Raw genomic sequence first — 12,436 nt, forward strand, 5'->3', positions numbered from 1 at the left:
TGTTCAGTAGGTATGAAATGGGTTTGTGTTCAGTAGGTACGAAATGGGTTTGTGTTCAGTAGGTACGAAATGGGTTTGTGTTCAGTAGGTATGAAATGGGTTGTGTTCAGTAGGTATGAAATGGGTTTGTGTTCAGTAGGTATGAAATGGGTTTGTGTTCAGTAGGTATGAAATGGGCTTGTGTTCAGTAGGTATGAAATGGGTTTGTGTTCAGTAGGTATGAAATGGGTTTGTGTTCAGTAGGTATGAAATGGGTTGTGTTCAGTAGGTATGAAATGGGTTTGTGTTCAGTAGGTATGAAATGGGTTTGTGTTCAGTAGGTATGAAATGGGTTTGTGTTCAGTAGGTATGAAATGGGTTTGTGTTCAGTAGGTATGAAATGGGTTTGTGTTCAGTAGGTATGAAATGGGTTTGTGTTCAGTAGGTATGAAATGGGGTTGTGTTCAGTAGGTATGAAATGGGTTGTGTTCAGTAGGTATGAAATGGGTTTGTGTTCAGTAGGTATGAAATGGGTTGTGTTCAGTAGGTATGAAATGGGTTTGTGTTCAGTAGGTATGAAATTTGTGTTCAGTAGGTATGAAATGGGTTTGTGTTCAGTAGGTATGAAATGGGTTTGTGTTCAGTAGGTATGAAATGGGTTTGTGTTCAGTAGGTATGAAATGGGTTGTGTTCAGTAGGTATGAAATGGGTTTGTGTTCAGTAGGTATGAAATGGGTTTGTGTTCAGTAGGTATGAAATGGGTTTGTGTTCAGTAGGTATGAAATGGGTTTGTGTTCAGTAGGTATGAAATGGGTTTGTGTTCAGTAGGTATGAAATGGGTTTGTGTTCAGTAGGTATGAAATGGGTTTGTGTTCAGTAGGTATGAAATGGGTTGTGTTCAGTAGGTATGAAATGGGTTTGTGTTCAGTAGGTATGAAATGGGTTTGTGTTCAGTAGGTATGAAATGGGTTTGTGTTCAGTAGGTATGAAATGGGTTTGTGTTCAGTAGGTATGAAATGGGTTTGTGTTCAGTAGGTATGAAATGGGTTTGTGTTCAGTAGGTATGAAATGGGTTTGTGTTCAGTAGGTATGAAATGGGTTTGTGTTCAGTAGGTATGAAATGGGTTCAGTAGGTATGAAATGGGTTTGTGTTCAGTAGGTATGAAATGGGTTTGTGTTCAGTAGGTATGAAATGGGTTTGTGTTCAGTAGGTATGAAATGGGTTTGTGTTCAGTAGGTATGAAATGGGTTTGTGTTCAGTAGGTATGAAATGGGTTTGTGTTCAGTAGGTATGAAATGGGTTTGTGTTCAGTAGGTATGAAATGGGTTTGTGTTCAGTAGGTATGAAATGGGTTTGTGTTCAGTAGGTATGAAATGGGTTGTGTTCAGTAGGTATGAAATGGGTTGTGTTCAGTAGGTATGAAATGGGTTGTGTTCAGTAGGTATGAAATGGGTTTGTGTTCAGTAGGTATGAAATGGGTTTGTGTTCAGTAGGTATGAAATGGGTTGTGTTCAGTAGGTATGAAATGGGTTTGTGTTCAGTAGGTATGAAATGGGTTTGTGTTCAGTAGGTATGAAATGGGTTTGTGTTCAGTAGGTATGAAATGGGTTTGTGTTCAGTAGGTATGAAATGGGTTTGTGTTCAGTAGGTATGAAATGGGTTTGTGTTCAGTAGGTATGAAATGGGTTTGTGTTCAGTAGGTATGAAATGGGTTGTGTTCAGTAGGTATGAAATGGGTTTGTGTTCAGTGGGTATGAAATGGGTTTGTGTTCAGTAGGTATGAAATGGGTTGTGTTCAGTAGGTATGAAATGGGTTTGTGTTCAGTAGGTATGAAATGGGTTTGTGTTCAGTAGGTATGAAATGGGTTTGTGTTCAGTAGGTATGAAATGGGTTTGTGTTCAGTAGGTATGAAATGGGTTTGTGTTCAGTAGGTATGAAATGGGTTGTGTTCAGTAGGTATGAAATGGGTTTGTGTTCAGTAGGTATGAAATGGGTTTGTGTTCAGTAGGTATGAAATGGGTTTGTGTTCAGTAGGTATGAAATGGGTTTGTGTTCAGTAGGTATGAAATGGGTTTGTGTTCAGTAGGTATGAAATGGGTTTGTGTTCAGTAGGTATGAAATGGGTTTGTGTTCAGTAGGTATGAAATGGGGTTGTGTTCAGTAGGTATGAAATGGGTTTGTGTTCAGTAGGTATGAAATGGGTTTGTGTTCAGTAGGTATGAAATGGGTTTGTGTTCAGTAGGTATGAAATGGGTTTGTGTTCAGTAGGTATGAAAAATAGGTATGAAATGGGTTTGTGTTCAGTAGGTATGAAATGGGTTTGTGTTCAGTAGGTATGAAATGGGTTTGTGTTCAGTAGGTATGAAATGGGTTTGTGTTCAGTAGGTATGAAATGGGTTGTGTTCAGTAGGTATGAAATGGGTTTGTGTTCAGTAGGTATGAAATGGGTTGTGTTCAGTAGGTATGAAATGGGTTGTGTTCAGTAGGTATGAAATGGGTTTGTGTTCAGTAGGTATGAAATGGGTTGTGTTCAGTAGGTATGAAATGGGTTGTGTTCAGTAGGTATGAAATGGGTTTGTGTTCAGTAGGTATGAAATGGGTTTGTGTTCAGTAGGTATGAAATGGGTTTGTGTTCAGTAGGTATGAAATGGGTTTGTGTTCAGTAGGTATGAAATGGGTTTGTGTTCAGTAGGTATGAAATGGGTTTGTGTTCAGTAGGTATGAAATGGGTTTGTGTTCAGTAGGTATGAAATGGGTTTGTGTTCAGTAGGTATGAAATGGGTTTGTGTTCAGTAGGTATGAAATGGGTTTGTGTTCAGTAGGTATGAAATGGGTTTGTGTTCAGTAGGTATGAAATGGGTTTGTGTTCAGTAGGTATGAAATGGGTTGTGTTCAGTAGGTATGAAATGGGTTTGTGTTTAGTAGGTATGAAATGGGTTGTGTTCAGTAGGTATGAAATGGGTTTGTGTTCAGTAGGTATGAAATGGGTTTGTGTTCAGTAGGTATGAAATGGGTTGTGTTTAGTAGGTATGAAATTGGTTTGTGTTCAGTAGGTATGAAATGGGTTGTGTTCAGTAGGTATGAAATGGGTTTGTGTTCAGTAGGTATGAAATGGGTTTGTGTTCAGTAGGTATGAAATGGGTTTGTGTTCAGTAGGTATGAAATGGGTTGTGTTCAGTAGGTATGAAATGGGTTTGTGTTCAGTAGGTATGAAATGGGTTGTGTTCAGTAGGTATGAAATGGGTTTGTGTTCAGTAGGTATGAAATGGGTTTGTGTTCAGTAGGTATGAAATGGGTTTGTGTTCAGTAGGTATGAAATGGGTTTGTGTTCAGTAGGTATGAAATGGGTTGTGTTCAGTAGGTATGAAATGGGTTTGTGTTCAGTAGGTATGAAATGGGTTGTGTTCAGTAGGTATGAAATGGGTTTGTGTTCAGTAGGTATGAAATGGGTTGTGTTCAGTAGGTATGAAATGGGTTTGTGTTCAGTAGGTATGAAATGGGTTTGTGTTCAGTAGGTATGAAATGGGTTTGTGTTCAGTAGGTATGAAATGGGTTTGTGTTCAGTAGGTATGAAATGGGTTTGTGTTCAGTAGGTATGAAATGGGTTTGTGTTCAGTAGGTATGAAATGGGTTTGTGTTCAGTAGGTATGAAATGGGTTTGTGTTCAGTAGGTATGAAATGGGTTTGTGTTCAGTAGGTATGAAATGGGTTTGTGTTCAGTAGGTATGAAATGGGTTTGTGTTCAGTAGGTATGAAATGGGTTTGTGTTCAGTAGGTATGAAATGGGTTGTGTTCAGTAGGTATGAAATGGGTTTGTGTTCAGTAGGTATGAAATGGGTTTGTGTTCAGTAGGTATGAAATGGGTTTGTGTTCAGTAGGTATGAAATGGGTTTGTGTTCAGTAGGTATGAAATGGGTTTGTGTTCAGTAGGTATGAAATGGGTTTGTGTTCAGTAGGTATGAAATGGGTTTGTGTTCAGTAGGTATGAAATGGGTTTGTGTTCAGTAGGTATGAAATGGGTTTGTGTTCAGTAGGTATGAAATGGGTTTGTGTTCAGTAGGTATGAAATGGGTTTGTGTTCAGTAGGTATGAAATGGGTTTGTGTTCAGTAGGTATGAAATGGGTTTGTGTTCAGTAGGTATGAAATGGGTTTGTGTTCAGTAGGTATGAAATGGGTTTGTGTTCAGTAGGTATGAAATGGGTTTGTGTTCAGTAGGTATGAAATGGGTTTGTGTTCAGTAGGTATGAAATGGGTTTGTGTTCAGTAGGTATGAAATGGGTTTGTGTTCAGTAGGTATGAAATGGGTTGTGTTCAGTAGGTATGAAATGGGTTTGTGTTCAGTAGGTATGAAATGGGTTGTGTTCAGTAGGTATGAAATGGGTTTGTGTTCAGTAGGTATGAAATGGGTTTGTGTTCAGTAGGTATGAAATGGGTTTGTGTTCAGTAGGTATGAAATGGGTTTGTGTTCAGTAGGTATGAAATGGGTTTGTGTTCAGTAGGTATGAAATGGGTTGTGTTCAGTAGGTATGAAATGGGTTTGTGTTCAGTAGGTATGAAATGGGTTTGTGTTCAGTAGGTATGAAATGGGTTTGTGTTCAGTAGGTATGAAATGGGTTGTGTTCAGTAGGTATGAAATGGGTTGTGTTCCGTAGGTATGAAATGGGTTTGTGTTCAGTAGGTATGAAATGGGTTTGTGTTCAGTAGGTATGAAATGGGTTTGTGTTCAGTAGGTATGAAATGGGTTTGTGTTCAGTAGGTATGAAATGGGTTGTGTTCAGTAGGTATGAAATGGGTTGTGTTCAGTAGGTATGAAATGGGTTTGTGTTCAGTAGGTATGAAATGGGTTTGTGTTCAGTAGGTATGAAATGGGTTGTGTTCAGTAGGTATGAAATGGGTTGTGTTCAGTAGGTATGAAATGGAAGAAAAATAATTAAAAAAACACGGAGTGAAACAGGAAGATATTATCTGAACACGTCTAATAAGAAACACTTCCGTTGCAAAATGTTTCGGTAAAATGTCCGCTAACACGACCCAGATCATTAGACAAAAATGCAGGGTCATCATAATAGTTGTTTATGAAGCTTTATCTGATGTATTTTTGTATCAGTCGTATTACAGTACCTTTCTGAGATAAGCATCGGTCAGGTACATGATCTTCTGTGGTGCTCCTGCACACTTCACCGGAGTGTTGGGGAAAGAGAATATAGCATTTCCCTCCTTGAAGTTCTGCAGGGCACTCCAAGTCTTCTCCACGGTTTGCACGGAGTAGTTTGAACCAATCTTAAATTCCTCCCAATCATCGATCTCAGGCAGGCCTTTGATCTAGAAAGTCATTGTAAAAAAAGACCAAAAGATTATATCATTGGCAGAGACTGACGCAAACAATTGTAACGACCTCGATATATCATAAATAAAAGAATGTCCACAACAGAGGAACGAATTCCCTAATTGAACAGTTTATTAAACAGAAATCACACAGGCTACTGTTTGGCCATAGCCTACACCAAATAACTAACTGATAACAACAGAACATCAGAACACAGGTAACAGAACACAGGCTACTGTTTGGCCATAGCCTACACCAAATAACTAACTGATAACAACAGAACATCAGAACACAGGTAACAGAACACAGGCTACTGTTTGGCCATAGCCTACACCAAATAACTAACTGATAACAACAGAACATCAGAACACAGGTAACAGAACACAGGCTACTGTTTGGCCATAGCCTACACCAAATAACTAACTGATAACAACAGAACATCAGAACACAGACAACAGAACACAGGTAACAGAACATCAGAACACAGGCAACAGAACACAGGCAACAGAACATCAGAACACAGGCAACAGAACACAGGCAACAGAACACAGGCAACAGAACAACAGAACACAGGCAACAGAACACAGGCAACAGAACACAGGCAACAGAACACAGGCAACAGAACACAGGTAACAGAACACAGAACAACAGAACACAGGCAACAGAACACAGGCAACAGAACACAGGCAACAGAACAACAGAACACAGGCAACAGAACAACAGAACACAGAACACCGGCAACAGAACAACAGAACACCGGCAACAGAACAACAGAACACAGGCACATGTAACTGTCCAAACGTGTCTCTACACTATTATACAGTAAGTCTTGTGTTGAAACAATATTGAGGAAGTGAAACTAACAATCTATGTTATTATCACCTTCTCGTAGTGTAGTTGTAGACCTAGAGCCACTATCAGATACTGGTAGGAGATCTGTTACAGGGAAGACAACACGTTTCAGTCAGTAGTAGGGTGGAAAATGATTGTACGCCTACCTCCTTGGATAGGACAAGTAAAGCTGAAATTGACTTCATTGACATTTGGTTAGTTGCATATCAAGACCCATTTCATATTAAGAGAATCTCTATAGCATTTGATGTTGCCAGGAAAGGTGGGAAAAAATAGATTATGACAACACTCGACTGACCTTTTGCCTTGCTCACGTCGATACCAAGCCCAATAATGACGTTTGATCAAGTCAATCAACATGTCTTAAATCAAATTAACGATAGGGAAAGTAAAAAAACAGCCCTTCCTACCTCCATGCCATTGTCTGTGCGTACAGTGTTTGTGTCTGGGTCGATCTCCCGCACATTCGATTTCACCCACTTGATTCCAGGAGGTATGACACTGGCTGTAGGGCGACCAGAGGAGGCCACACTTTTAACTCCAGCTCCAACCAACGTCCAGATGGGTTGATAGTAGTGCATCTATGAAACACAGGGAAGAATGCTGCTGAATAAATGTTGTCCCATGCACTAGACTACAAGTTCATCCTCAATAGCCTGTGGATGTCCCAAATGGCACCCTCGTTCCCTAAATAATGCACTATGGGCTCTGGTCTAGTAGTGGACTATAGGGCCTTCAGAAAGTATTCACACCATGGCCTTTTCCCACATTTTTGTTGTGTTACAGCCTTAATTTAAATGGGATTTTTAAAATAATAATAATAATAATTGTCACTAGCCTTCACTTAATATCCAATAATGTCAAAGTGTAATTGTGTTTAGAGTATATATATATATTTTAAACAAATTCATTAAAAAAAAATGAAAAGCTGAAATGTCTTGAGTTCAATAAGTATTCAACCCCTTTGTTAGATTAAGCCTAAATAAGTTCAGGAGTAAAACGTTGCTTAACAAGTTATATGGAATAGTGTTCAATATGATTTTTGAATGACTACCTCATCTCTGTAACCCACACACAAACACAATTATCAGTAAGGTCGCTCAGTCGAGCAGTGAATTTGAAACACAAAGACCAGGGAGGTTTTCCCATGCCTCGAAAAGAAGGGAACCTATTGTTAAATGGTCAAAATAAAATAAATAGCAGACATTGAATATCCCTTTGAACATGGTGAAGTTATTAATTACACTTTGGATGGTGTATCAATACAAAGATACAGGTGTCCTTCCTAACTCAGTTGCAGGAGAGGAAAGAAACTGCTCAAGGATTTCACCATGAGGCCAAATGTGACTTTAAAACAGTTAGAGTTTAATGGCTGTGATAGGAGAAAACAGAGGATGGATAAACAACATTGTAGTTACTCCACAATACTAACCTCATTGACAGAGTGAAAAGAAGGAAGCCTGTACAGAATATAAATATTCCAAAACATGCATCCTGTTTGCAACAAGGCACTAAAGTAAAACTGCAAAAAATGTGACAAAGCAATTGACTTTTGTCCTGAAAACAAATTGTTACGTTTGGGGCAAATCCAATACAACACATTACTGAGAACCATTCTCCATATTTCCAAGCGTAGTGGTGGCTGCATCATGTTATGGGTATGCCTGTAATCATTAAGGCCTGGGGAGTTTTTCAGGATAAAAAAATAAACAGAATGGAGCTAAGCACAGGAAAAATCCTAGAGGAAAACCTGGTTCAGTCTGCTTTCCACCAGACACTGGGAGAAGAATTCACCTTTCAGAAGGACAATAACCTAATTTTACAAGGCCAAATCTACTCTGTAGTTGCTTGCCAAGAAGACAGTGAATGTTCCTGAGTGGCCATATTACAGCTTTGACTTAAATCTACTTAAAAATCATTGGCAAGACCTGAAAATGGTTGTCTAGCAGTGAGAACCAATTTGACAGATCTTGAAGAATTTTAAAAACAATAACGGACAAATGTTGCACAATCCAGGTGTGGAAAGCTCTTAGAGACTTACCCAGCAAGACTTGCAGCTGTAATCTAAAAAAGCATTGACTCAAGGATGTGAATACTTTTGTAAATGAATACTGTATTTCATTCTCAATAAATTGTGTGTAGATGGGTAAGAATTATATATTTTTAATCTATTTTGAATAAAGGCTATATAAACAAAATGTGGAATAAGTCAAGGGGTATGAATACTTTCTTAAGGCACATTGGATTGACTGTAGATTGTAGGCCTCTCTGATTGAGGGGTTGGGTTATATTCGGAAGACACATTTCAATTTAAGTCATTCAGTTGTACAACTGACTAGGTATCCCCCTTTCCCTAGCACCGATGCTATAGAGAATATGGCGCCCTTTAGCAGTCAACAACTGTCTTTAATACCTCACTGGTTTCCACTATGGCCACATTTTCCGCCCCTAGCTTCCTCTTCATCCGAGCACTCATTGCGATGCCCCCAGTTCCTCCTCCCAGCACTAGGACCTTGTAATGCTCTTTGGAGGAGGCACTGCTGCTGCTGGTGTGGAGACGACAGACGCCAATACCAGCCGTCCTATGGCACTGCCTCCACAGGGCTGGCTGCCGGTGCATGACTTTCACTGTTGCCATGTATTCCCTTCTGTATCTCTAGAATGTATTAAAAAGTCAGAATTCAGTTGCAATGATTACATAGGCTTAAAGTGACAGATTATTGACAGGCAGTGTAGTCAAAGGAATGAACAGCAGAGGGCGCATGTCTGCAAACATAAAAACAAGCACCTTTTAAAAAAAATGTTTTTTTAAGTATTTACTTTAGTTTATTTAGTAAATATTTTCTTAACTCTATTTTCTTAAAAGTACATTGTTGGTTAAGGACTCGTATAAGTAAGCATTTCACCTTAAGGTCGTATTCGATGCAAGTGACCAATGCTATTTTATAGTAGGCTTTCCTAGTAAGTTAAATCATGTTAAAAATACTTTTCTGGACATTAAAAATCAGGTACATTTTCCAGATGTTGAATATACGTATTTTCCGGGCGTTAAAAATTAAATTTTCGGTTCTGAATGAAAGTTAAAAAGTGCTCATTAGAGACATTGGGCCAAATTTCAACTGCCACATACATTCTTAATAAAGTAAACATTATAACACAATAATTATTTGTTTATCCATTTAATATAGGAAAGAGGAGCCAAATGAAGATTACAACATATAATTTAGACTAGGTGAGTATCTGGAGCATCAGCATTTGTGGGTTCGATTACAGGCTTCAAAATGGACAGAAACAAATAACTTTCTTCTGAAACTTGTCCGTCTTCTTGTTCTGAGAAATGAAGGCTATTCAATGAGAGAAATTGCCAAGAAACTGAAGATCTCGTACAACGCTGTGTACTACTCCATTCACAGAACAACGCAAACTGGCTCTAACCAGAATAGAAAGAGGAGTGGGAGGCCCAGGTGCACAACTGAGCAAGAGGACAAGTACATTAGTGTCACGTTTGAGAAACAGACGCCTCACAAGTCCTCAACTGGCAGCTTCATTAAATAGTTCCCCCAAAACACCTGTCTCAACGTCAACAGTGAAGAGGTGAATAGGCACAAGGCCGGGATGCTGGCCTTCTAGGCAGAGTTCCTCTGTCCAGTGTCTGTGTTATTTTTCCCATGTTAATATTTTTATTGGACAGTCTGAGATATGGCTTTCTCTTTGCAACTCTGCCTAGAAGGCCAGCATCCCAGAGTCACCTCTTCACTGTTGACGTTGAGACTGGTGTTTTGGGGGAACTATTTAATTTAGACTTGCGTGGGCTAACATTTTCCCAGCCTAATTGTAACCAAATATACAAACGGAAATTCCATGAAAACAAAAATCCGACATTGATTGATAATCAAGACGAGTCCCCACGCTTGTCTCAAAGCAGCGCGATAACTACTGCCCCATTCATGGGGCTGTAAAGCAACAATATAATACATTCCTTCAGTGGCACTAGCCTACTTTATTCCAATATTTTCGTAATTCAGTGATATTCATTACCACAATAACTATTAGTTGATTCATCCACTTGTGGTTAAGAAAACGTGCATACATAGTGGTGGGATTTGCGAAGTAATGAGGACACGTCTTGCAAAGTTTATTACTGCCATGAAGACCGTAACAGCCTAGTAACGGGCACTGCCTAACAACCACCCGTATGAAGCATCAAATCTCATGAACGCATATTGCTTACGCCGGATTTAGCTAAAACTAGTCTTTTTTTATTTTATTTGTGCAACAGGTGTAAATTCTGATCCCAAAGTCGGACGTATATACGCCGATTTAGCATTTAAAACCAACTTGTTTATGCCCAACTGGTGCAACAGGCTGGCCGGAGTACTGTACTGAAATCAGGCTACTGATGGGACTTTGATAAATGCAGAAACTCAATCCAAATTAACGTTCTGCCACAGTGACCGTGTTATTTTTGCAAAGACTATTTGATTCCGAGTTCGGACATATAAAGTTTGTATGTGAAAACGCATACTTTCAATTTTTCCCGAACTCACTTCAATCACGTATGAAAGAGGGAGGTTGAGCTGATTAAGCGAGCAGACGTTTTAATCGGCGCATTCTTACTTTGAATATGACCTTACACCGATCAATATCAGAAGAATAGGGTGCATGGTTACATGATTAAAGCCATACTCCGCCTTCTGTCATAATCACTTTAATATCAAATTAGTAGTGTGCGTGTAAACGTACTCTATGATTGGTTCAGATTTGGTCCGGACCCCAATCAGATGCCTGTTTTGGCCTGGGCCAAATCATGGCTGGTCTGACCAAATCTGAACCAAGTGTAGACTTCCGGATTTGGGCCAAATCCGGACCAACAATCGGTATCAGTGAAAATTGGAAATCATTGCTAGTCCAAAAGCCGTCGGTCCATGCTTATAGTGGATTGAGGCTACAGTATATTGACCCGACATCAAATTGTGTTGTCGCATAGTGCGTAGCTGTCTCACGACCAATATTACTTATTCAACATACTTCATTGCCGATGCACATAGTAGGCTACATCTATGTGTTTTGTTGAAAAATAAATTGTGTAGAGAAAGGTTATTTGAAGTCAACAACAGCTTATTCTCAGAAGTTATTAGCAATCAAAGTTATCCAGGCTGTATCACAACCGGCCGTAATTGGAAGTGCCAAAGGGCGGCGCAGAATTGGCCCAACGTCGTCCGGGTTTGGCCGTGGTAGCTCCGTCATTGTAAATACGAATTTGTTCTGACTTGCCTAGTTAAATAAATCAAAATAAGTTATAACTCATGCAGAGAAACCCTATTCATGTTGCCGCGTTCAAGAAAAATCGGAACTCGGAAACTCCGACATTTTCTACTTGGAAACTCGTAGAAAGATAAACTCAGTTCCCCACTTGGAAAGTATCAGAATCAACCAAAAAGAAGCTCACCGCAAAAAAAAAAGTATTAAATGTTTTGTCTTGAAAACACCAACAATTCTGTCAAGGTAGAAACCTACCTTATTTAATGAAGGAAATTGCGAAAACGGGATATGATCCTTGCAAGCTGGCGATCTACCCACAGACTTCTATTAAAAACTGGTCTATCTTTTTGAACACACGCCTCGAGAGTGTCACGGATTGCATAATACTCAGAATGACCTGGGTCGCGTTCAGTGTGGCACATCGTTTTAAAACGTACTGGGCACGAATTATTCCACCTTTACCCGGTTGACTTTCCAAACCACCTTAACTTACCGGTTTCAAAAAAGTTCCAGGTAAAGTCACACGGAAAAGAAAAAGAGAGAACTTTCTATAGTTTTCAAACGCACCACTTGTCGCTGCAGAGCCAATTAGGGCAGTCAAGGCTACAGTAACCTCGTCCCCAGGCTATTGCGCACAACGGAAGTTGGAAGAAGTGTCTGGGGACTAGATTAAGGCGACGGTAAATACAAATTGGCCTCATTTCACAAAACCGAGACTCAAACCAGTTCAAACAATAGCTGGGTCATTCTATTAAACCTGTATTTTTTTTAGTTCCTCAGGCCTTTTTTAAGTTCATTGGATCACCGACATCTAATTTAAAAAGCTTAATTTATATACATTGAAATGTCCCCTGTAAAAACGTGTAAGAAACATGACATTTATTTAACAAGCATTTCCCTACACTACAAGCATTTCGCTACACTGGCAATAACATCTGCTGACCATGTGTATGTGACCAATACAATTTGATTTGATTTGATTTGAAATATCAGAAAATATGTTGTTTTTAACTG

General features: G+C 39.3%; 1 protein-coding gene across 1 annotated transcript in view; it reads right to left on the minus strand.

The window, feature by feature from the left end:
• LOC139376408 (sulfide:quinone oxidoreductase, mitochondrial-like) overlaps positions 1-11,779 on the minus strand; it is a 28,518-nt gene extending 16,739 nt beyond the window's left edge. The window contains exons 1-5 of the mRNA XM_071118978.1: positions 11,678-11,779; positions 8,574-8,816; positions 6,571-6,741; positions 6,191-6,244; positions 5,104-5,304 (exon numbers count right to left, since the gene is read on the minus strand). Coding sequence (XP_070975079.1) covers positions 5,104-5,304; positions 6,191-6,244; positions 6,571-6,741; positions 8,574-8,798 — 651 coding nt within the window. The 5' untranslated portion in view covers positions 8,799-8,816; positions 11,678-11,779. The remainder of the gene's footprint in view (positions 1-5,103; positions 5,305-6,190; positions 6,245-6,570; positions 6,742-8,573; positions 8,817-11,677) is intronic.
• Positions 11,780-12,436: the final 657 nt, after the last annotated feature.

The sequence above is a fragment of the Oncorhynchus clarkii genome, chromosome 2 (genome assembly GCF_045791955.1).
Source record: "Oncorhynchus clarkii lewisi isolate Uvic-CL-2024 chromosome 2, UVic_Ocla_1.0, whole genome shotgun sequence".
Lineage (NCBI taxonomy): Eukaryota > Metazoa > Chordata > Actinopteri > Salmoniformes > Salmonidae > Oncorhynchus > Oncorhynchus clarkii.